Source organism: Pipistrellus kuhlii, unplaced genomic scaffold (assembly GCF_014108245.1).
Source record: "Pipistrellus kuhlii isolate mPipKuh1 unplaced genomic scaffold, mPipKuh1.p scaffold_m20_p_38, whole genome shotgun sequence".
Taxonomy (NCBI): Eukaryota; Metazoa; Chordata; class Mammalia; order Chiroptera; family Vespertilionidae; genus Pipistrellus; species Pipistrellus kuhlii.
In genome coordinates this window covers 1,484,961-1,500,256 of record NW_023425538.1, presented here as the reverse complement: position 1 = coordinate 1,500,256, position 15,296 = coordinate 1,484,961, and the positions used below count along the sequence as shown (strand labels likewise).

Here is a 15,296-nt window from a genome sequence, read left to right as displayed (position 1 = left end):
ATTTTAGGCATTGTGTACCAGCAAAACGTCTTGTAGTGATTGGGTGATTCAGGAAGGCCCCTTGGAGGAGCTGACATTTAAGTGGAGCTGTTGAATGTTCTCATATTTGTTGCTGAGTGTTGGGTATGTTTTACACGCCCCGATGAATTTTCCACTCAAGACTTTGTTTATCCTCTTCCCCCCTGAGAAAATTTGGACTTGCTGTTCCAAAGGTGAGAATGCCTGGGGAAAGAGATGGATGCCCAGGAGAATGATCTCACCACATGGCTGTCTGATTTGCAGCACAATGTAGAAGTGAGCCTTGAATTTAAATTCTCCATTTTCTGCCGAAACCGGTTTGGCTCAATGGATAGAGCGTCGGCTTGGGCACTGAAGGGTCCTGGGTTCGATTCCGGTCAAGGGCATGTACCTTGGTTGCGGGCATATCTCCAGTGGGGGTTGTGCAAGAGGCAGCTGATCGATGACTCTGTCTCATCGATGTTTCTAACTCTCTATCTCTCTCCCTTTCTCTCTGTACAAAATCAATAAAATATATATTAATAAATAAATAAATAAATAAATTCTCCATTTTATTCTAATACTGACCAACTGAACTCCAAACTTAGTATGGGCCTGGAGCCAAATCTAGCCACTGCACTTCTTGGCTCTAACCTTGTGGATAACTTTAAGTCTATACACTTCTATTTCCACACGAAATGGGGTATTCATTGGAGTCAATAAAAGTACATACCATATTTTTCTTTGTATAAGATGCTATTTTTTTCTAAAATCATTAGACTGAAAATCAAGGATCATTTTATATACAGAAGTCAGTCCAGGAGAGAGCCATGTGGATGCATAGCTGCCCATACCTTATCAAACAGGCTTCCTCCAATCAGTTACTGATGTTAGCTGATGCCATAATTGGAGGTGAAAAGTGCACAGATGCAGCAGGGACTGGAGCATACTGAGCCTATAAAGATGTAAAAAAATAAAAGATAAATACCGTTAAGCAATTGTCTTACTCAGCAAAAATTCAAACAATGTAATTAGCTATGCAAAAGAGCATGGAAATAGAGCTGCAGAGAGAATTTGACTTTCTCCCACTGAGTGATCAATCAGTGGAGAAAACAGGAATTACAACTCCTTAAGATGCCAAAAAGGTCCTTACGAGGAAAATCAGCAAAATGTTGAAAATACTGATTTGCTCTGGCTGATTTGGCTCTGGATGGAGCATCAGCCTGTGGACTGAAGGGTCCCGGGTTTGATTCCGGCCAGGAGCACATTCCTGGGTTGTGGGCTTGGTCCTCCAGTGGGAGGTAGTAGGGGGTGTACAGGAGGCAGCCGATCCATGATTCTCTCTCATCATTGATGTTTCTATCTCTCATTCTCCCTTCCTCTCTGAAATCAATGAAAATATATTTTTAAAAAAGGAAATAAGTGATTTCTTAATTTGGGGTTGGAAAAGGGGGAAGGGGAGTCATACATGGAATAATACAATAATTAAATGGTGACTGCATTATAAAGAATTAGCTTTTATTATCTATTGTATAAATGAGAATCCAAAAGGAGAATATAGCTTAGCCCAGATAGTCAGGAAGTGACTGGTGAGGATAAATAATGGCCACGGCAGCGTATATCTAGCCAAAGGTCCAACATACAATATTCACTCAGTACTTGAGAGCTGGCGCTATTCCTGGCAGTCAAAGGGCTGCCTGTTCTGTCCCTCAGCACAGGAAATTCCAAGCTAGGTACCCAAGCCAACTGGAGAAGATGGAATTGAATATCTCAGCTTGCCTGTCTGGGCCTCTGAATGCTGAGGGGGTAGCTATCACTTAGAGTGGCCTGGCAGCTTTGGAGCTCTAGGCATTTCCTTGGGTGGGAAGCCCTCACCCTGTCCTTGAAATGGTTCTGGCTGGGTTGCAGCCCCTAGGTGGTGTGGGCGAAATTTGGGACTGGTTTAGGGCAGGGATAAGACTGAGAACACAGGATTCCTTGTACTGCTGTAAAGAGGGAAGGCAGGAGGATATTGAAGACCCCATTCCCTGCTTAGTCAATCTCCGGCTCATAGTCCATGATGACTTGGCTTAGGATGTTCCTCGGTGTCATCTTCTTGCTGTCTGCCTTCTCAGGACCTACTGTTGGGGGCCGCCCCATGCCCAAGCTGGCTGACTGGAAGCTGTGTGCCGATGAGGAATGCAGCCGTAAGAGTTGGGGTTGGGGTTGGGGGGCTTGGATTGCCAGCCTGAATGGAAGTTGTTATCATTCCCTTATATTCTTTCCCCAGACCCCATCTCCATGGCTGTGGCTCTTCAGGACTACGTAGCCCCTGACTGCCGTTTCCTGACCATACACAGGGGCCAAGTTGTATATGTCTTCTCTAAGCTGAAGGGCCGTGGTCGGCTCTTCTGGGGAGGCAGTGTGAGTCTTGGGAGAAGAGAAGAAGGGATATGGGGCTTGTGTGGGAGTGCATCCTAATTTTCCACTAAAGGAAAAATTTGAGAGGTGAACTGAAATAGAGTTTATGGGTACTATTGTGATCTACTTTTACTTTGTTTAACAATAATTATAGGGCACCTCCTATGGTGCCAAGTTCTGTTCTAGGCATTGAAGATATAATTCCATGTATAAAAGGTTAATATGCAAATTGATTGAATAGCAGAACGACTGGTCACTATGATGCACACTGACCACTAGGGGGCAGATGCTCAATGCAGAAGCTGCCCCCTGGTGGTCAGTGTGGTCCCACAGGGGGAGGCTGCTCATCCAGAAGCACTGAGCTGGCAAGCACAGTGGTGATGGCAGGGGGCGGGCTCTCCTGCCTTCATGACAGCGCTAAGGATATCCTACTGATGGCTTAGGCCCGCTCGCTGGGCATCCCCCGAAGGCTCCTGGACTGGAAGTGGGCACAGGCCAGGCTGAGGGACTCCCCACCCCACCCCAAGTGCATGAATTTTGTGCACCGGGCCTCTAGTCTATATAAGAAAAACCTAAGCGACCATTCTGGAAGAATGACCAAGAATGGCCAATTGCTATGATGTGCACTGACCACTTGGGGTCAGGCACTCAATGCAGGAGCTGCCCCCTTGTGGTCAGTGCCCTTCCACAGCGGGCGCACCACTCAGTCAGAAGCTGGGCTCACTGCTGGCAAGCGCAGTGGCAGGAGAGGATCCAGCTTCTGTGGCTGCACTAAGGATCCCAGACTGCAAGGGGGATCCAGGACTGCAAGAGGGTGCAGCCTGGGCTGAGAGGACCCCCTCCCCCCACAGTGTACAAATTTGCACTGGGCCCTAGTAGCAAATAATACTCATCCAAGGAGTGAGCATATTTTTTCTATTGATTTTTTAGAGGGAGTATAAAGGAGGTGGGAAGGAGGGAGAAACATCGATGTGAATGACAAACATTAGGTGACTTCCACAAGCTCCCTGACCAGAGCTGGGGATCAGACCTGTAACCCAGGTACATGTCCTTGGCCAGGAATTGAATCCCATTCTCCCAGGCACAAGGCACTCTAACAACTGAGCTTACTGGCCAATTTCAAATAATCCCTTTTATTCTAATGGCAGAAGACAAATCATCAAAGATATTAGCAAATGTGCTTTGAAAATGTATGAGTGAATGGGTGACTACATCAGGTGGTCAGGGAGCCTTCAGAACAGGTGACTTTAAGCTGAGTTCTGGTTGACAAGGAAGGAGCCAACCACGTGGAGATCCCTGAAGAGCTAGTACAAAGATCTTTAGCAGTTGTGAGCTTGCCATTTTCTCAGACCCAGGCTTTTAAACCCCTTTTCCCCAGGTTCAGGGAGATTATTATGGAGACCTGGCTGCTCGCCTGGGCTTTTTCCCCAGTAGCATTGTACGGGAGGATCAGACCCTGAAGCCTGGCAAAATCAATGTGAAGACAGATGTGAGTGTGTTGGGGGCTGGCAGGGATCTGGAGGGAGGATCCTTGGGTTTTGATAATGGGCAGAAAGCCTACCTTTGGCTGCCTGGAAGCCTAGCTGTGTATATTGAGACAAGTTTTCTTCCTCAATTTTCTCATCTGTAAAATGGGCCATGATTTCTAAGTCCTGTTGCAGTTGAGATGTGCAAGATTACAGGTCTCTGAGCTATTTTGCATTGCAGTTGTGTGGCCAAACTTGGCCCCTAAGGCTACAGCCTTTGCTAAAACCCCCTAGATCCTTGTGGTATGATCACTGGTTTTGTCCCCACTGTTTTCCCTTTCTTTTTTCCAGAAATGGGATTTCTACTGCCAATGAGCTCAGCCTACCGCTGCCCCTGCTGTTTATTTCTCCCAGCTTTATGCAAATACATCAGCCAAGTACAAACTGCCAGTCTCTGTGGTCTTTGTGGTGGGGATCTACTGGTATAAAGGAAATGGGTCCCCAGGTTCCTCAGTCTGGCCAACCACCACCCACTGACTGCGGTAACGTCAATGGTTGCTAGGTAGAATTTCACTGAGACAGCATTTTGCTTTAAGCTGGGTATCCGAGGTGGGCTTCTAAACTTCGATGTCGCACACAATCTGAACGCCCAATAGGAAACTGTAGTGTCTTCTAAACCAATAAATGGAATGATGTGAAAGTATTGGGAATGAGCCAGTTGGATCTTGAAGACAGTCGCAGAGCAGAGGTCTTGGAAGATTATCTGCAAAGGGAGGAGGGAGGTGGTTAACCTGCGCGTATCTCCCCCAATATTCGTCCTTCCCGGCTCTGAGGTCAGAAATCGTACTTGCTTGGCTCTTTAATCAATCCGGTCCTTACCCCCTTCTTTGCACCCATATCCCCGCCCCCAAGTCGGAGTCTACCCAATGTGGAGACTCGACTTGGCCCCCCAACTCCTGACCAAATCCGTTTCTTCGCTCGGCTAAGCATCTGCACCGCCCCTTCCCACTTGCTCCGCCAATCGCTTGTCTTGGCCCCTCCTCTTTCGGCTCGTCCACTCACACCGTCAATCCGTGCCTTAATGTCCCGCCCCCTGACGGCCGGTTCCGCCAATCCCTGTCCTTGGGAAGTGTGGCCGGGTATCCTGAGGCCCTAGGGGTCGCGCCGGAGGCGGGTGGAGGCGGAAGTGGCGGCGCCGGGCTCCCGAAGTAGGAAGAAGCCGGGGCTGCAGCCCGAGTGGAGCGGCTGGAGCAGGCGCGGTCGCGGCGCCATATTGCGGCCCTAAGCGGCCACGACCGAGTCATGGCCGAGACCTACGGTGAGGATTCGGGGCGTAAGCTGCGGTCGGGTGTCCGGGCCCTGGAAGGATGCGGCCTGCGGGGATGGGGCGGGGCTTTAGGCAGGGGGCGGGGTCTGGTCTGGTCTGGGCAGGGCCTAGTGGTGCTGGGAGGGGTTTAGTGGGTCTGAGGCTGAGCCTAATCGATTTGGGCGGGGCCTGCGGGTCTGGTGGTGTGTTTAATAGTTTGGGGCGGGCTTGAGGGAGGCCCATCCTAATGGATCAGGGTGGGCATTGAGGGCGTGGGTGGGCCTTAAAATGTCGGGGTGGAGCTTGCGTGGTTGGGCAGGGCTGAATAGCAGGGATCGAGTTTGATGGGCTAAGGGTTTCCTGAAGGGATGCTCTGGACCCTGTGACTGCTCTGGCTTGAAAGGTCTGGAATGGGGTTGGGGATGAGTTGTCTTTGAATTACGGGGTGGGACTAGTGGCAAGGGGTGGGCTTCAAGCTTGAGAATAGGGGCAGGGCCTAGCGTAGAGGGAAAGGAAGGAGGGACTTAGAATTAGAAAATCAGGATGGATGGATAGGTGGGAGGACAGGGTGCAGTAGAAAGATCACTGGTTGAGGAGTCAGAGGGGAGCAGCATTCATTTAACAAACAGAGAAAAGCATAGGCAACAAGTACAGAGACCCTGAGGCGGGAGGGAAGCAGCTTGTCATCTTCAGGAGCAGACTGAAAGCCAGAGGCTAGAGTGGAATTAATGAGTCAGAGTGATAGGAGGTGAAGTCCTGAGGGACAAGGGTAAGATTGTAGTCCTCGATAAGAGAGGCCTCAGCAATGTACAATAATAGCTCTGGACTCTGGAGCCAGCTGGCCTGGGTTTGTTACCAGCTTTGCCTAGCTGGGGGCCTTGGGCAAGTTAGCCTTTCTGGCCTCAGTTTCTCATCTGGAAAATGGGATAATTATTAGTACAACTCCCTCGTAGAATTTTCCCAAGGATTAAGTGATTTGTTGAGGTGGGCAAAGAACTTCAGAACAGTGTCTGGTACATGGTAAACATTATATAAGAATTTTCTGTTTTTGTTACCCACTACTCTGCTTGTGTTTGTTTCTCTCCCTATAACTGTATTGGCCTCTTGGTTTCCATATTTTCTCCTGAATGTTTCTCTTTGTCTGGATTTTCCTGATTTTGGCTCCATCTGCTCAGACTTCCTCTTCAAATTCCTGGTGATTGGCAGTGCAGGAACTGGCAAATCATGTCTTCTTCATCAGTTCATTGAGAATAAATGTGAGTGTCTGGGAGTGGTCCCGGGAGCACTGGATGACTGGTATGGGCATGGTGTGAATAAGTGGGCAATGGTTGGATGGGCAGGGGCAGAACTGCCCATAGATACAACTCCAGAGCTGGCTGGCTGCCTGGCCATTGCTATGGTGTATGCTCTTTGCTAGTTTCTCCTTGAGCCTCAGTCTTCCTAGAAATGAGAATGGGTTGAGGGGGCCTTGGAGGACAGGGAATCTTCTGAGCTCCTACACTGCCTCTTTTTGCCCTCCCACTACTCCCAGTCAAACAGGACTCCAACCACACGATCGGAGTGGAATTCGGATCCCGGGTAGTTAACGTGGGTGGGAAGACTGTGAAACTGCAGATTTGGGACACAGCTGGCCAGGAGCGGTTTCGGTAAGTGGGCTGGGCTCCCAGGGAGAGAGAGAGTGGGGGTGGGGGTGGGGGTGGGGGTGGGGATGGGGGAGGAGAGAGGAGAGGAAATGGGAGAGAGAGGTGTTCAGAGACACTTGGAGATACAACAAAGATAGGAGCAAGGGGCTACTGAGAGGGCAGGCCAGGCAGAGGGAGAGAGGCAGAGATTGAGTAGCAAGTATATAGAGCCAAAGAGAGGAGTCTGGAGAGAGGATGACAGAGACGGGGAGAAAAAGAGACTGAGAAAGAAGCATAATAAAGGATGAGAGAGCCAGGGAGAGACCAAGTTTGAAGAGAAAGATACCTGGGTGGGCACCAGAGGGTAGAGATGGAAAGAGAGTGACTAAAACAGAAAGAGAAAAGGACACTTGAAAGAGTTAAATAGAGAAGGAGAGAGAGACAGAGACTGAGAAGAAGAGAAAGAAAAATGAGACAGAACAAAGATGCAAAGGGGGATAGGGATAGCAGAGAGATGGAGAAATCTCTGCATTGGGGCAGAGAGAGTAATGACTAGAGCTCAGTGCACAGTGTGTCTTCAGGAAGTGTGTGGAGAAAGGTGATAGACATATAGAAACCCTGAGTCAGAGGAAGAGACAGAAGAGAAACAAGGGAATGCAGCCCATGAAGCAGGGCTGCTAGGTTAATAGTCATGTGTTAGTTCACTGTGTGAGCCGCACAGACGCCGGGCCAGAGACGGGGGCGAAGGAAACAGGTGTCTGACACACACTGGGTTTGCAGTAAGCGCTCAGTAAATGCTGCAGGATGTTTGCATGAGTTTCGGGGGACCCAGACTGGTGGCACAGGGAGATGCAAACAGTTGGCCACACTGGGAAGGGGGCCTCCCCCAGACACAGCAGAAGTAGTTGCATAGCATTTGGCCAAGACTAGGCAAAAGGGACATGACAGAAAATCTTGAATGAATGAATGAATGGTGAGCATGAGTGAGACAGAGACAGAATAGAGATTTAACACACACACACACAACAGAGACAGAAAGACAGACCAATGAAGGAATACAGAAATACTGGGACACATGAGAGTTAAAGACAGAGAAAGACTCAGAGGCAGACAAAGAGCTAAGTGATGCAGAGGTTGAGGGAAATAGTGACTGTGAGACAGAGAGGCATTGTAGTGAGACCAGATCGTGCCAGGTTTTGGGGGAAGGGCCAGCAGTGAAGGGGGCCTCCAAACCACCAGTCTCTATACAGAGGGGGGCAGTCTTGGGGCAGACCCCAACCTGTAAGGTGACTGGGAACCCCTCGCCCCCCAGGTCTGTGACACGGAGTTACTACCGAGGGGCGGCTGGAGCCCTGCTGGTGTACGACATCACCAGGTAGGCGTGTGACCTGGATGGGGTAGGATCTGGGTGGCCCCTCTCCTGCACCTACCTTCCTTTTTTCTTCTTCTCCACAGCCGCGAGACTTATAACTCGCTGGCTGCTTGGCTGACAGACGCCCGCACCCTGGCTAGCCCCAACATCGTGGTCATCCTCTGTGGCAACAAGAAGGACCTGGACCTGGAGCGGGAGGTCACTTTCCTGGAGGCCTCCCGCTTTGCCCAGGAGAACGGTGAGAGCCATAGGGTGAGCAACAGGCGGGGACAGTCCCCTGGGCCCGTGGACCTTCTGGCTCTCTCTGGCCGTGTCCAGCAGGAGAATGTGGAGGTTTAGAGAGGTCTGAGTTCAAATCTGAGTGTTGCCACTTGTGTATCATGTGACTGCTCTGGTCCTCGGTTTGCTTGTCTAGAAAGTGGGGCTCACAATGTTTCTGCCTCACATCCGGCATGCTGGTTAAGGGACATGGTTCATGGAAAGCCTTTAGCAGCACCTAATGGAGTGGGTACTTGATAATGCCGACTGCTAAGAAGGTTTCCACCACCATGACGAGGGCACAGGGTATTGGTGTAAGCTAGATACTGCAAACTCCAATGGCCCTCGGGGACAGGCGTGTTTTGTGATTAAAGGAGATAGGTCAGGATTGACCCACGTTAGCAGGCACTAGCATCAGTGGATTTTAACTGACAGCCTGTTAAAAGATATGCAAGCCCTAACCGGTTTGGCTCAGTGGATAGAATGTCGGCCTGCCGACTGAAGGGTCCCAGGTTCGTTTCCGGTCAAGGGCATGTACCTTGGTTGCAGGCACATCCCCAGTGGGGAGTGTGCAGGATGCGGCTAATCGATGTTTCTCTCTCATCAATGTTTCTAGCTCTCTACCCCTATCCCTTCCTTGCTATAAAAAAAAAAAAATATATATATATATATATATATATATATATATATATATATATATATATATTTTTTTTTTTAAAGGTATGCAAGTACAAACCCATTTGAAAATATTGTGTTGGCCAAATATCTGCTGGCTTAGGGACTGTTCATGTTCTTCCAGTTTGTAATCTCCAGGGTTAGAGGAAGTTTTGCCATCAGAAAGATGGGAGTTTCAATCCTGGCTCTTAATTTACTTTGAGGCCTTGTCATATGACTGATGGGTGAACTATAGGGGACCTGGGCCTTGCTAGATGGTGCTAAGGACATGGTGATGGAGACAGCCATGGGCCTAGCTCACAGTTCAGGGTGGGGTAGGTGGGCAGGCAGGTGCATTTTCAGACAGTGATAACCCAGAGGGGTCAGGACCGGGCTGGGGGAGACACGGGCCCATGGGAGTCTGAGGAGGCACCTGACCCATCCTGGGAGGTCAGTGAGGACTTTCTGGGGTAGGAGATGTGTGATCTGAGCTCTGAAGGAAGAGCTAGGTGAGTACCTGAGGAGAAGTACACTCATGGCAGGGGAATGGTGTGTATGTACAAAGGCCAGGAGTGAGGGCTAAGGTGGCATGTTTGAGGAACAATGAGAGGCGGCAGGTCAGGGCTGGAGTGGAGGATGGGGATTGACGGGTCCTGACCTGAGCGTCTGCCCTCAGAACTAATGTTCCTGGAAACCAGTGCTCTCACAGGGGAGAACGTGGAGGAGGCTTTCCTGAAGTGTGCCCGCACCATCCTGAACAAGATCGACTCGGGTGAGGCCGACTGACCGGAGTGGGGGTGGGAGTGGAAGGTAGGCGCCAGAGGTTTCCAAGGATCCGGCCCATCCTGACCTCTCCCCTCGCTCCAGGTGAGCTCGACCCGGAGAGGATGGGCTCAGGCATTCAGTACGGTGATGCTTCCCTTCGCCAGCTGCGGCAGCCTCGGAGTGCCCAGGCCGTGGCCCCTCAGCCCTGTGGCTGCTGAGACCTACGGAGCCAGGTGGGATTCTGGGGACTCGGGCACTGCAGGGGTGGTCTCTTGGCAAGGGGGAGTATGGACGGAGACAGACACACAGAAAAGGAAAGGTGACAAGAGAAACGGTGAAAGAAAAATGCAAAAACACTTGAGTTAAAGGGACCATCTTCCTGCCCATGGGACGTTTGGTCTGGATCTCTGACCCTCCCATTCATAGTTCATCAAATACTCATTGAGCATCTACTATGTGCCAGGCCCTGTTTAAGCCACTCATGAAGCACAAAATCCCTGCCTTCAGCCAGCATGGCTCAGTGGTTGAGCATTGACCTATGAACCAGGAGGTCATGGTTCGATTCCTGGTCAGGGCACCTGCCGGGGTCGTGGGCTAGATCTCCAGTGTGGGGTGTGCAGGAGGCAGCCGATCAATGATTCTCTCTCATTCTTTCATCATTGAAGTTTCTATTTCTTCTCCCTTCCTCTCTGAAAGCAATAAAAATGTGTTTTTAAAAATCGCTGCCTTCACGGAGGAGACAGACAATGAACAAGATACATAAGTAAAGCATATAGTCATTAGGGAGATAAGAGCTATGCAGGGCAAGGAGGGGTGGGAGTGGAGGAATGGAATTTTGAACAGAAAGATAAGGCAAGGCCCTACTGAGAAGGTGACTTTTTTTTTTTTAATCCTCAACCAAGGATATTTTTTCCATTGATTTTTCTAAAGAGAGTGGAGGGGAGGGTGGGAGGGATGGAAAGAGAGAGAGAAACCTTGATGTGAGAGAGAGAGAGAGAGAGAGATACTGATTGGTTGTTTCCCTCACTCGCCCCAACCTGGCTGAGGAGTGAACTTGAAACCCAGATAATGTGCCCTTGACTGGGAATCAAACCCGAGACCTTTTGGTCTTCGGGCTGATGTTCTAACTACTAGGCAAACCGGCCAGGGTGAGAAGGTGACTCAAAGAAGGTAAGGGAGAGAGTTATATGGGGATCTGAGGAAAGAGTGTTCTAGGCAGAAAACAGCTAGTGCAAAGGCCCTGTGGTAGTGCTATGCCTGGCATGAGTGAAGAACACCACAGAAGCTCATGTGGCTGGAATAGAGAGAGAGAGAGAGAGAGAGTGTGTGTGTGTGTGTGTGTGTGTGTGTGTGTGTTGAGGGGGTGGTACAGCAGGAGAAGAGGTCAGAAGTGGAGGGAAGCAGATCATTTAGGGCCTTGTGAGCCACAGGGAGGACTCTGGCTTATAGGCTGGATGGGGTGGGAGCCAGAGGAGGGCTCTGAGCAGAGGAGAGATGGGAACTCATTTGGGTGTTCATAGGGTCCCTCTTACTGCACACAGTGGGGGACTGTGTGGAGGGCATGGCCTGAAGACCAGTGAGCAGGCTGCTGCAAAGTAAAGATGAGAGGTGATGGTGGACAATACCGTCACCTGGGGAGAGGGGGCAGAGGGGGTGTTGAGGTGTGTATAGGTTCTGTATCCTCCCTGGTTTCTGTCTCCAGTCTTGTGCCCTCTTGATGTAGCACATCCTATCCTGTCCCTCTTGCTTAAAACCATTCATGGCCCCCAGGGTCCATGGGACACAGCTGAAGCTCCTCAGCCTGCTGTTTGACTCTGCATCTCTTTCCACCTCTCAGGCCACTGTAGCCACACTAAAGCTTTTGTATGTTTTAGGTCTTGCTCATTTTGCTTCTTCTGCCAGGAGCACTATTCCTTTCCTCCTTTCCATACTTGCTTCCTCCCTCTCCTTTAGGAAGCCTTGTTTGTTTGAAACGACTTGACAGGCTGGCAAGATCCTGCAGGGTTTGTCCCATCCTGACTTCTCTAGGGTGTGACTGTCTTCCCAGTGCTCCCCTCTGCGCCTCATGCCCACTTCCCCTCCCAGCCATCGGCAGTTCCAGAGTGGCTGTGGGGAAAAGGGGTTATACTGGATATGCTTTGAAGGCAGAACCAACGCTATTTCCTGATGGATGTATATGGGATTTGAGAGAGGAGTCCTGGGTAAGTTCTTTTTTCCATCCAGGCCTTTCCATCTGCTGTGCCTCGGTTGGGCGTGCCTGTCCTCCTGCCTCCTTTCTTACACCAACTCCTATTCCTCATCTGGTCTCTGCTGAATGACTCATCCTGCAGGAACCTTTATCCCAGGCAGGGTCACTCCCTCTAGCTGGTGGTCTCAACTTATTATTTGTACAGCATTTGTCTTCTCCATCTGAGAAGGAAGGGAGGTGACAGATCACAGACTCCAGAGCCAGGCTGCCTGCATGTAAACTCTGACTTTCACTTCACAGCCAGGTGACTCTGATTTAACCTTGTGCCCTCATTTCCTCAGTAGCAGTATCTGCCTCATGTGGATGTTGAGAAGATAGCTAATTCATGTAAAGTGTTTAGAACAGGGACCTGCACTTAGTAAAGACTCAGAAACAAGGCTGTTTATTCTTTTTCTTCCTTTTATCCCTTTAAAGACTCTGGCTATGCAGAAATGAATGTGTATACTCTTCACCATCCCTCTCCCCCAGGGCTTAGCCCAGGGTCTGTTTCAAGGTTTGCTCTCAAGGAATCAAATATAGTAAGATGATGCTTTTTCTTTTTCTTTGCTTTTTAAAAATATATATATATATATTTTTTACAGAGAGGAAGGGAGAAGGATAGAGAATTAGAAACATCGATGAGAGAGAAACACCGAACAGATGCCTCCTGCACACCTCCTACGGGGGATGTGCCCGCAACCAAGATACATGCTCTTGACCGGAATCGAACCTGGGACCTTTCAGTCTGCAGGCCAACGCTCTATCCACTGAGCCAAACCAGTTAGGGCAAGATGATGCTTTTTCACTTTGTTGACTGCAATCTGCTAGAGGAAATACATGTTGATTTAATACAGTTACACACATATAAAACTGAAACATGTTTTCTTAGCACCAATATTCTTTTTTTTTTTAAATTTAAATAATTGAGGTGATATTCATTCATATAAGATAAATCTAGCCATCTCAAATGTGTAATTCAGTACTTGCACAAGATTGTGCAACCACAAGATTGTGCAACCACCGCCCCTGTCTCATTCCAAAACATTTCATTACCTTCAAAGGAAACTCTTTACCCATTAAGCAGTCACTCCTCATTCTCTCCAGCCTCTAGCACCCACTCATCTGCTTTGTATCTCCATGGACCAATCCTATATAGTGAAAGTCTAATATGCTAAGTGTCTGACCGTTCAACCAGTTGCTATGACATGCACTAACTACCAGGGGGCTGGGTCCAGCAGATCTGGACTAGGCGAGATGGGCTGGACACGCCCTGGAGCCTTGCCGCCGTCCCTCCCCAGCCTGATTGTGCCTGGTGGGTCCCCTGGCCTGGCCTGCACCCTCTCACAATCCGGGACCCCTCAGGGCATGTTGGAGAGCCAGTTTTGGCTCGATCCCTGCAGGCCAGACTGAGGGACCCCACCAGTACACCCAGGCCTCTAGTTATTACATATGATGCACTCTGATATTTTCTGTGTATTCCATTTTATTCTTTTAAAAATGTTTTTATTGATTTTAGAGAAAGGGAGAGGGATAGAGAAATAGAAACATCAATGAGAGAAACACATGGATAGGCTGCCTCCTGCACCTCCCCCTATTGGGGATTGAGCCTGAAACCAGAAACCGAAATGGAGACCTCTTGGTTTATGGGTTGATGGTCAACCCATTGGACCACACCGGCTGGGTCCTAGGACTCTTTTATTCTTTTTCAATCAAAGATTGGTCAAGGCCCACCAAACCATCCCATTAATCCAACATTGGATTAATCACCTGGAGATCTTTAAAAGCTACTGATGCCTGGGCCTTACCCCAAAGATTGATTCTGAAGTGACTTTAGGATTCCTGGAAGCTCCCAGACATTGATATCTGTAACAGAGCAAGAACCACTGGCTGGATGTGTCTCCTCAGTTTAGAAAGCCCTGGAATAAGACCTGGAGTCTGGGTGATCCAGGAGTGAAGGAGTTACATAGAGATACAAAGGTGGGGACATGAAATTCAGACACTGAACTACCTTTTTATAGAGTCCAGGGGAGAGCTCTCTGAGGAAGCAAGGAGAAATCCTCATAGAGAATCCCACAAATTACATGCAGATGAGATATAGAAAGTCAGATAATGTTGAAACTCTCGGAGAGAGAGAGGAATGGAGAGACAGACACTGTTAGGAGGGCAGAAAGATACCCAGAAATGAGACACACACAGCTAGAGCCAGGATCCTTCCAGTTCACCTTACACTTTTCTTTCAGCTCACCTGTTCTCCAGGACCAGCCCTGTCCTTCTGAATGGGGTCCAGACCTAGGCCCCGGGAGGCCAAGTCCCTCACCTGGCCCCAGAGAAGCTGCCCTGATACGTGCTCCCCTTCCCTGGCCTGGTTGGGCCTGGCAGAGGGGCAAGACTGAGCCATGGGGGAAGGGGGAATCCATACCTGCTGCTGCTTCCTCCGTCTTGGCTACCCCTTACCCCCATCGAACTCCTGACCATTCTCAAAGAGTTCCCAAAGCCTGTGACCAGGGCCTTTTGGCCCCAGCTCCCCGGCCCTGCCATTGCGAGTACGAGTTATTTATTACCTGAAGGCTTACTTCTCCACTCCCATAAAGCATTGTTTATACTTGTGTCTTGGCCTCCATCATTTTGGGATGGCAGGGAGGGAGGGGAGGCAGAAGAGATATCTGATGGAAGAATGAGTATCATGGTGCTCGGGGTCATGTTTCTGGGTCAGACATGGTGTGGGGATACACCATGACTCCATGACTCAGGTAGGTGCCTGTTCTAGAGGGAGTCTGTCACTGCACATTTTATGACAGTGTGCACTGGAGGCCTACATATATAATACTTATGTCCCTGTGTTTGTGCCATTACTGGTGGTATCTGTCGGAATATGTGCTGCTTGTGTGTGTGACACTGTTATTTGTGATAATTCTGTGTCCTCAGTGATTGTATTCATGAGGTTGTTTGGGACATTGAATAAAAGGAAAAAGAATTTAGGCCTGTGGGTGATACCTATACATGCCTGTGCCTGAAAGCCTGGGCAGTGTCTGACTTGCATGTGTGCCTCTTCAGGTCTTTGTGTGTGTAAATATTTTTTAATTGATTTCAGAGAGGAAGGGAGAGAGACATCAATGATGAGAGAATTATTGATGATTCTCCACGCCCCTCACTGGGGATGGAGCCCACAACCAGGATATGTGCCCTGAACAGGAATTGAATGGTGGCTTCCTGGTTCATAGGTCAATGC

The 15,296-nt window shown here is 49.4% G+C and overlaps 2 protein-coding genes across 3 annotated transcripts; both read left to right on the top strand.

Moving 5' to 3' along the window:
* The first annotated feature begins 1,877 nt into the window (after positions 1-1,877).
* On the top strand, positions 1,878-4,300 carry LOC118702281 (melanoma-derived growth regulatory protein). Its single transcript, XM_036408043.2, has 4 exons — positions 1,878-2,183; positions 2,267-2,400; positions 3,776-3,886; positions 4,215-4,300. The coding sequence occupies exons 1-4, from the start codon at positions 2,054-2,056 to the stop codon at positions 4,236-4,238; spliced, it is 399 nt and encodes a 132-aa protein (XP_036263936.1). The 5' UTR covers positions 1,878-2,053; the 3' UTR covers positions 4,239-4,300.
* A 663-nt stretch (positions 4,301-4,963) lies between these two features.
* Positions 4,964-14,669, top strand: RAB4B (RAB4B, member RAS oncogene family). 2 transcript variants are annotated; one of them, XM_036408038.2, is made up of 8 exons: positions 4,964-5,181; positions 6,345-6,425; positions 6,701-6,815; positions 8,104-8,166; positions 8,247-8,401; positions 9,752-9,847; positions 9,943-10,073; positions 14,308-14,669. In XM_036408038.2, the coding sequence occupies exons 1-7, from the start codon at positions 5,166-5,168 to the stop codon at positions 10,056-10,058; spliced, it is 642 nt and encodes a 213-aa protein (XP_036263931.1). In that variant the 5' UTR covers positions 4,964-5,165; the 3' UTR covers positions 10,059-10,073; positions 14,308-14,669. The 2 variants fall into 2 exon arrangements, with proteins under 2 accessions (XP_036263931.1, XP_036263933.1); XM_036408040.2 differs by lacking the exons at positions 4,964-5,181; positions 6,701-6,815.
* The last annotated feature ends 627 nt before the right edge of the window (positions 14,670-15,296 follow it).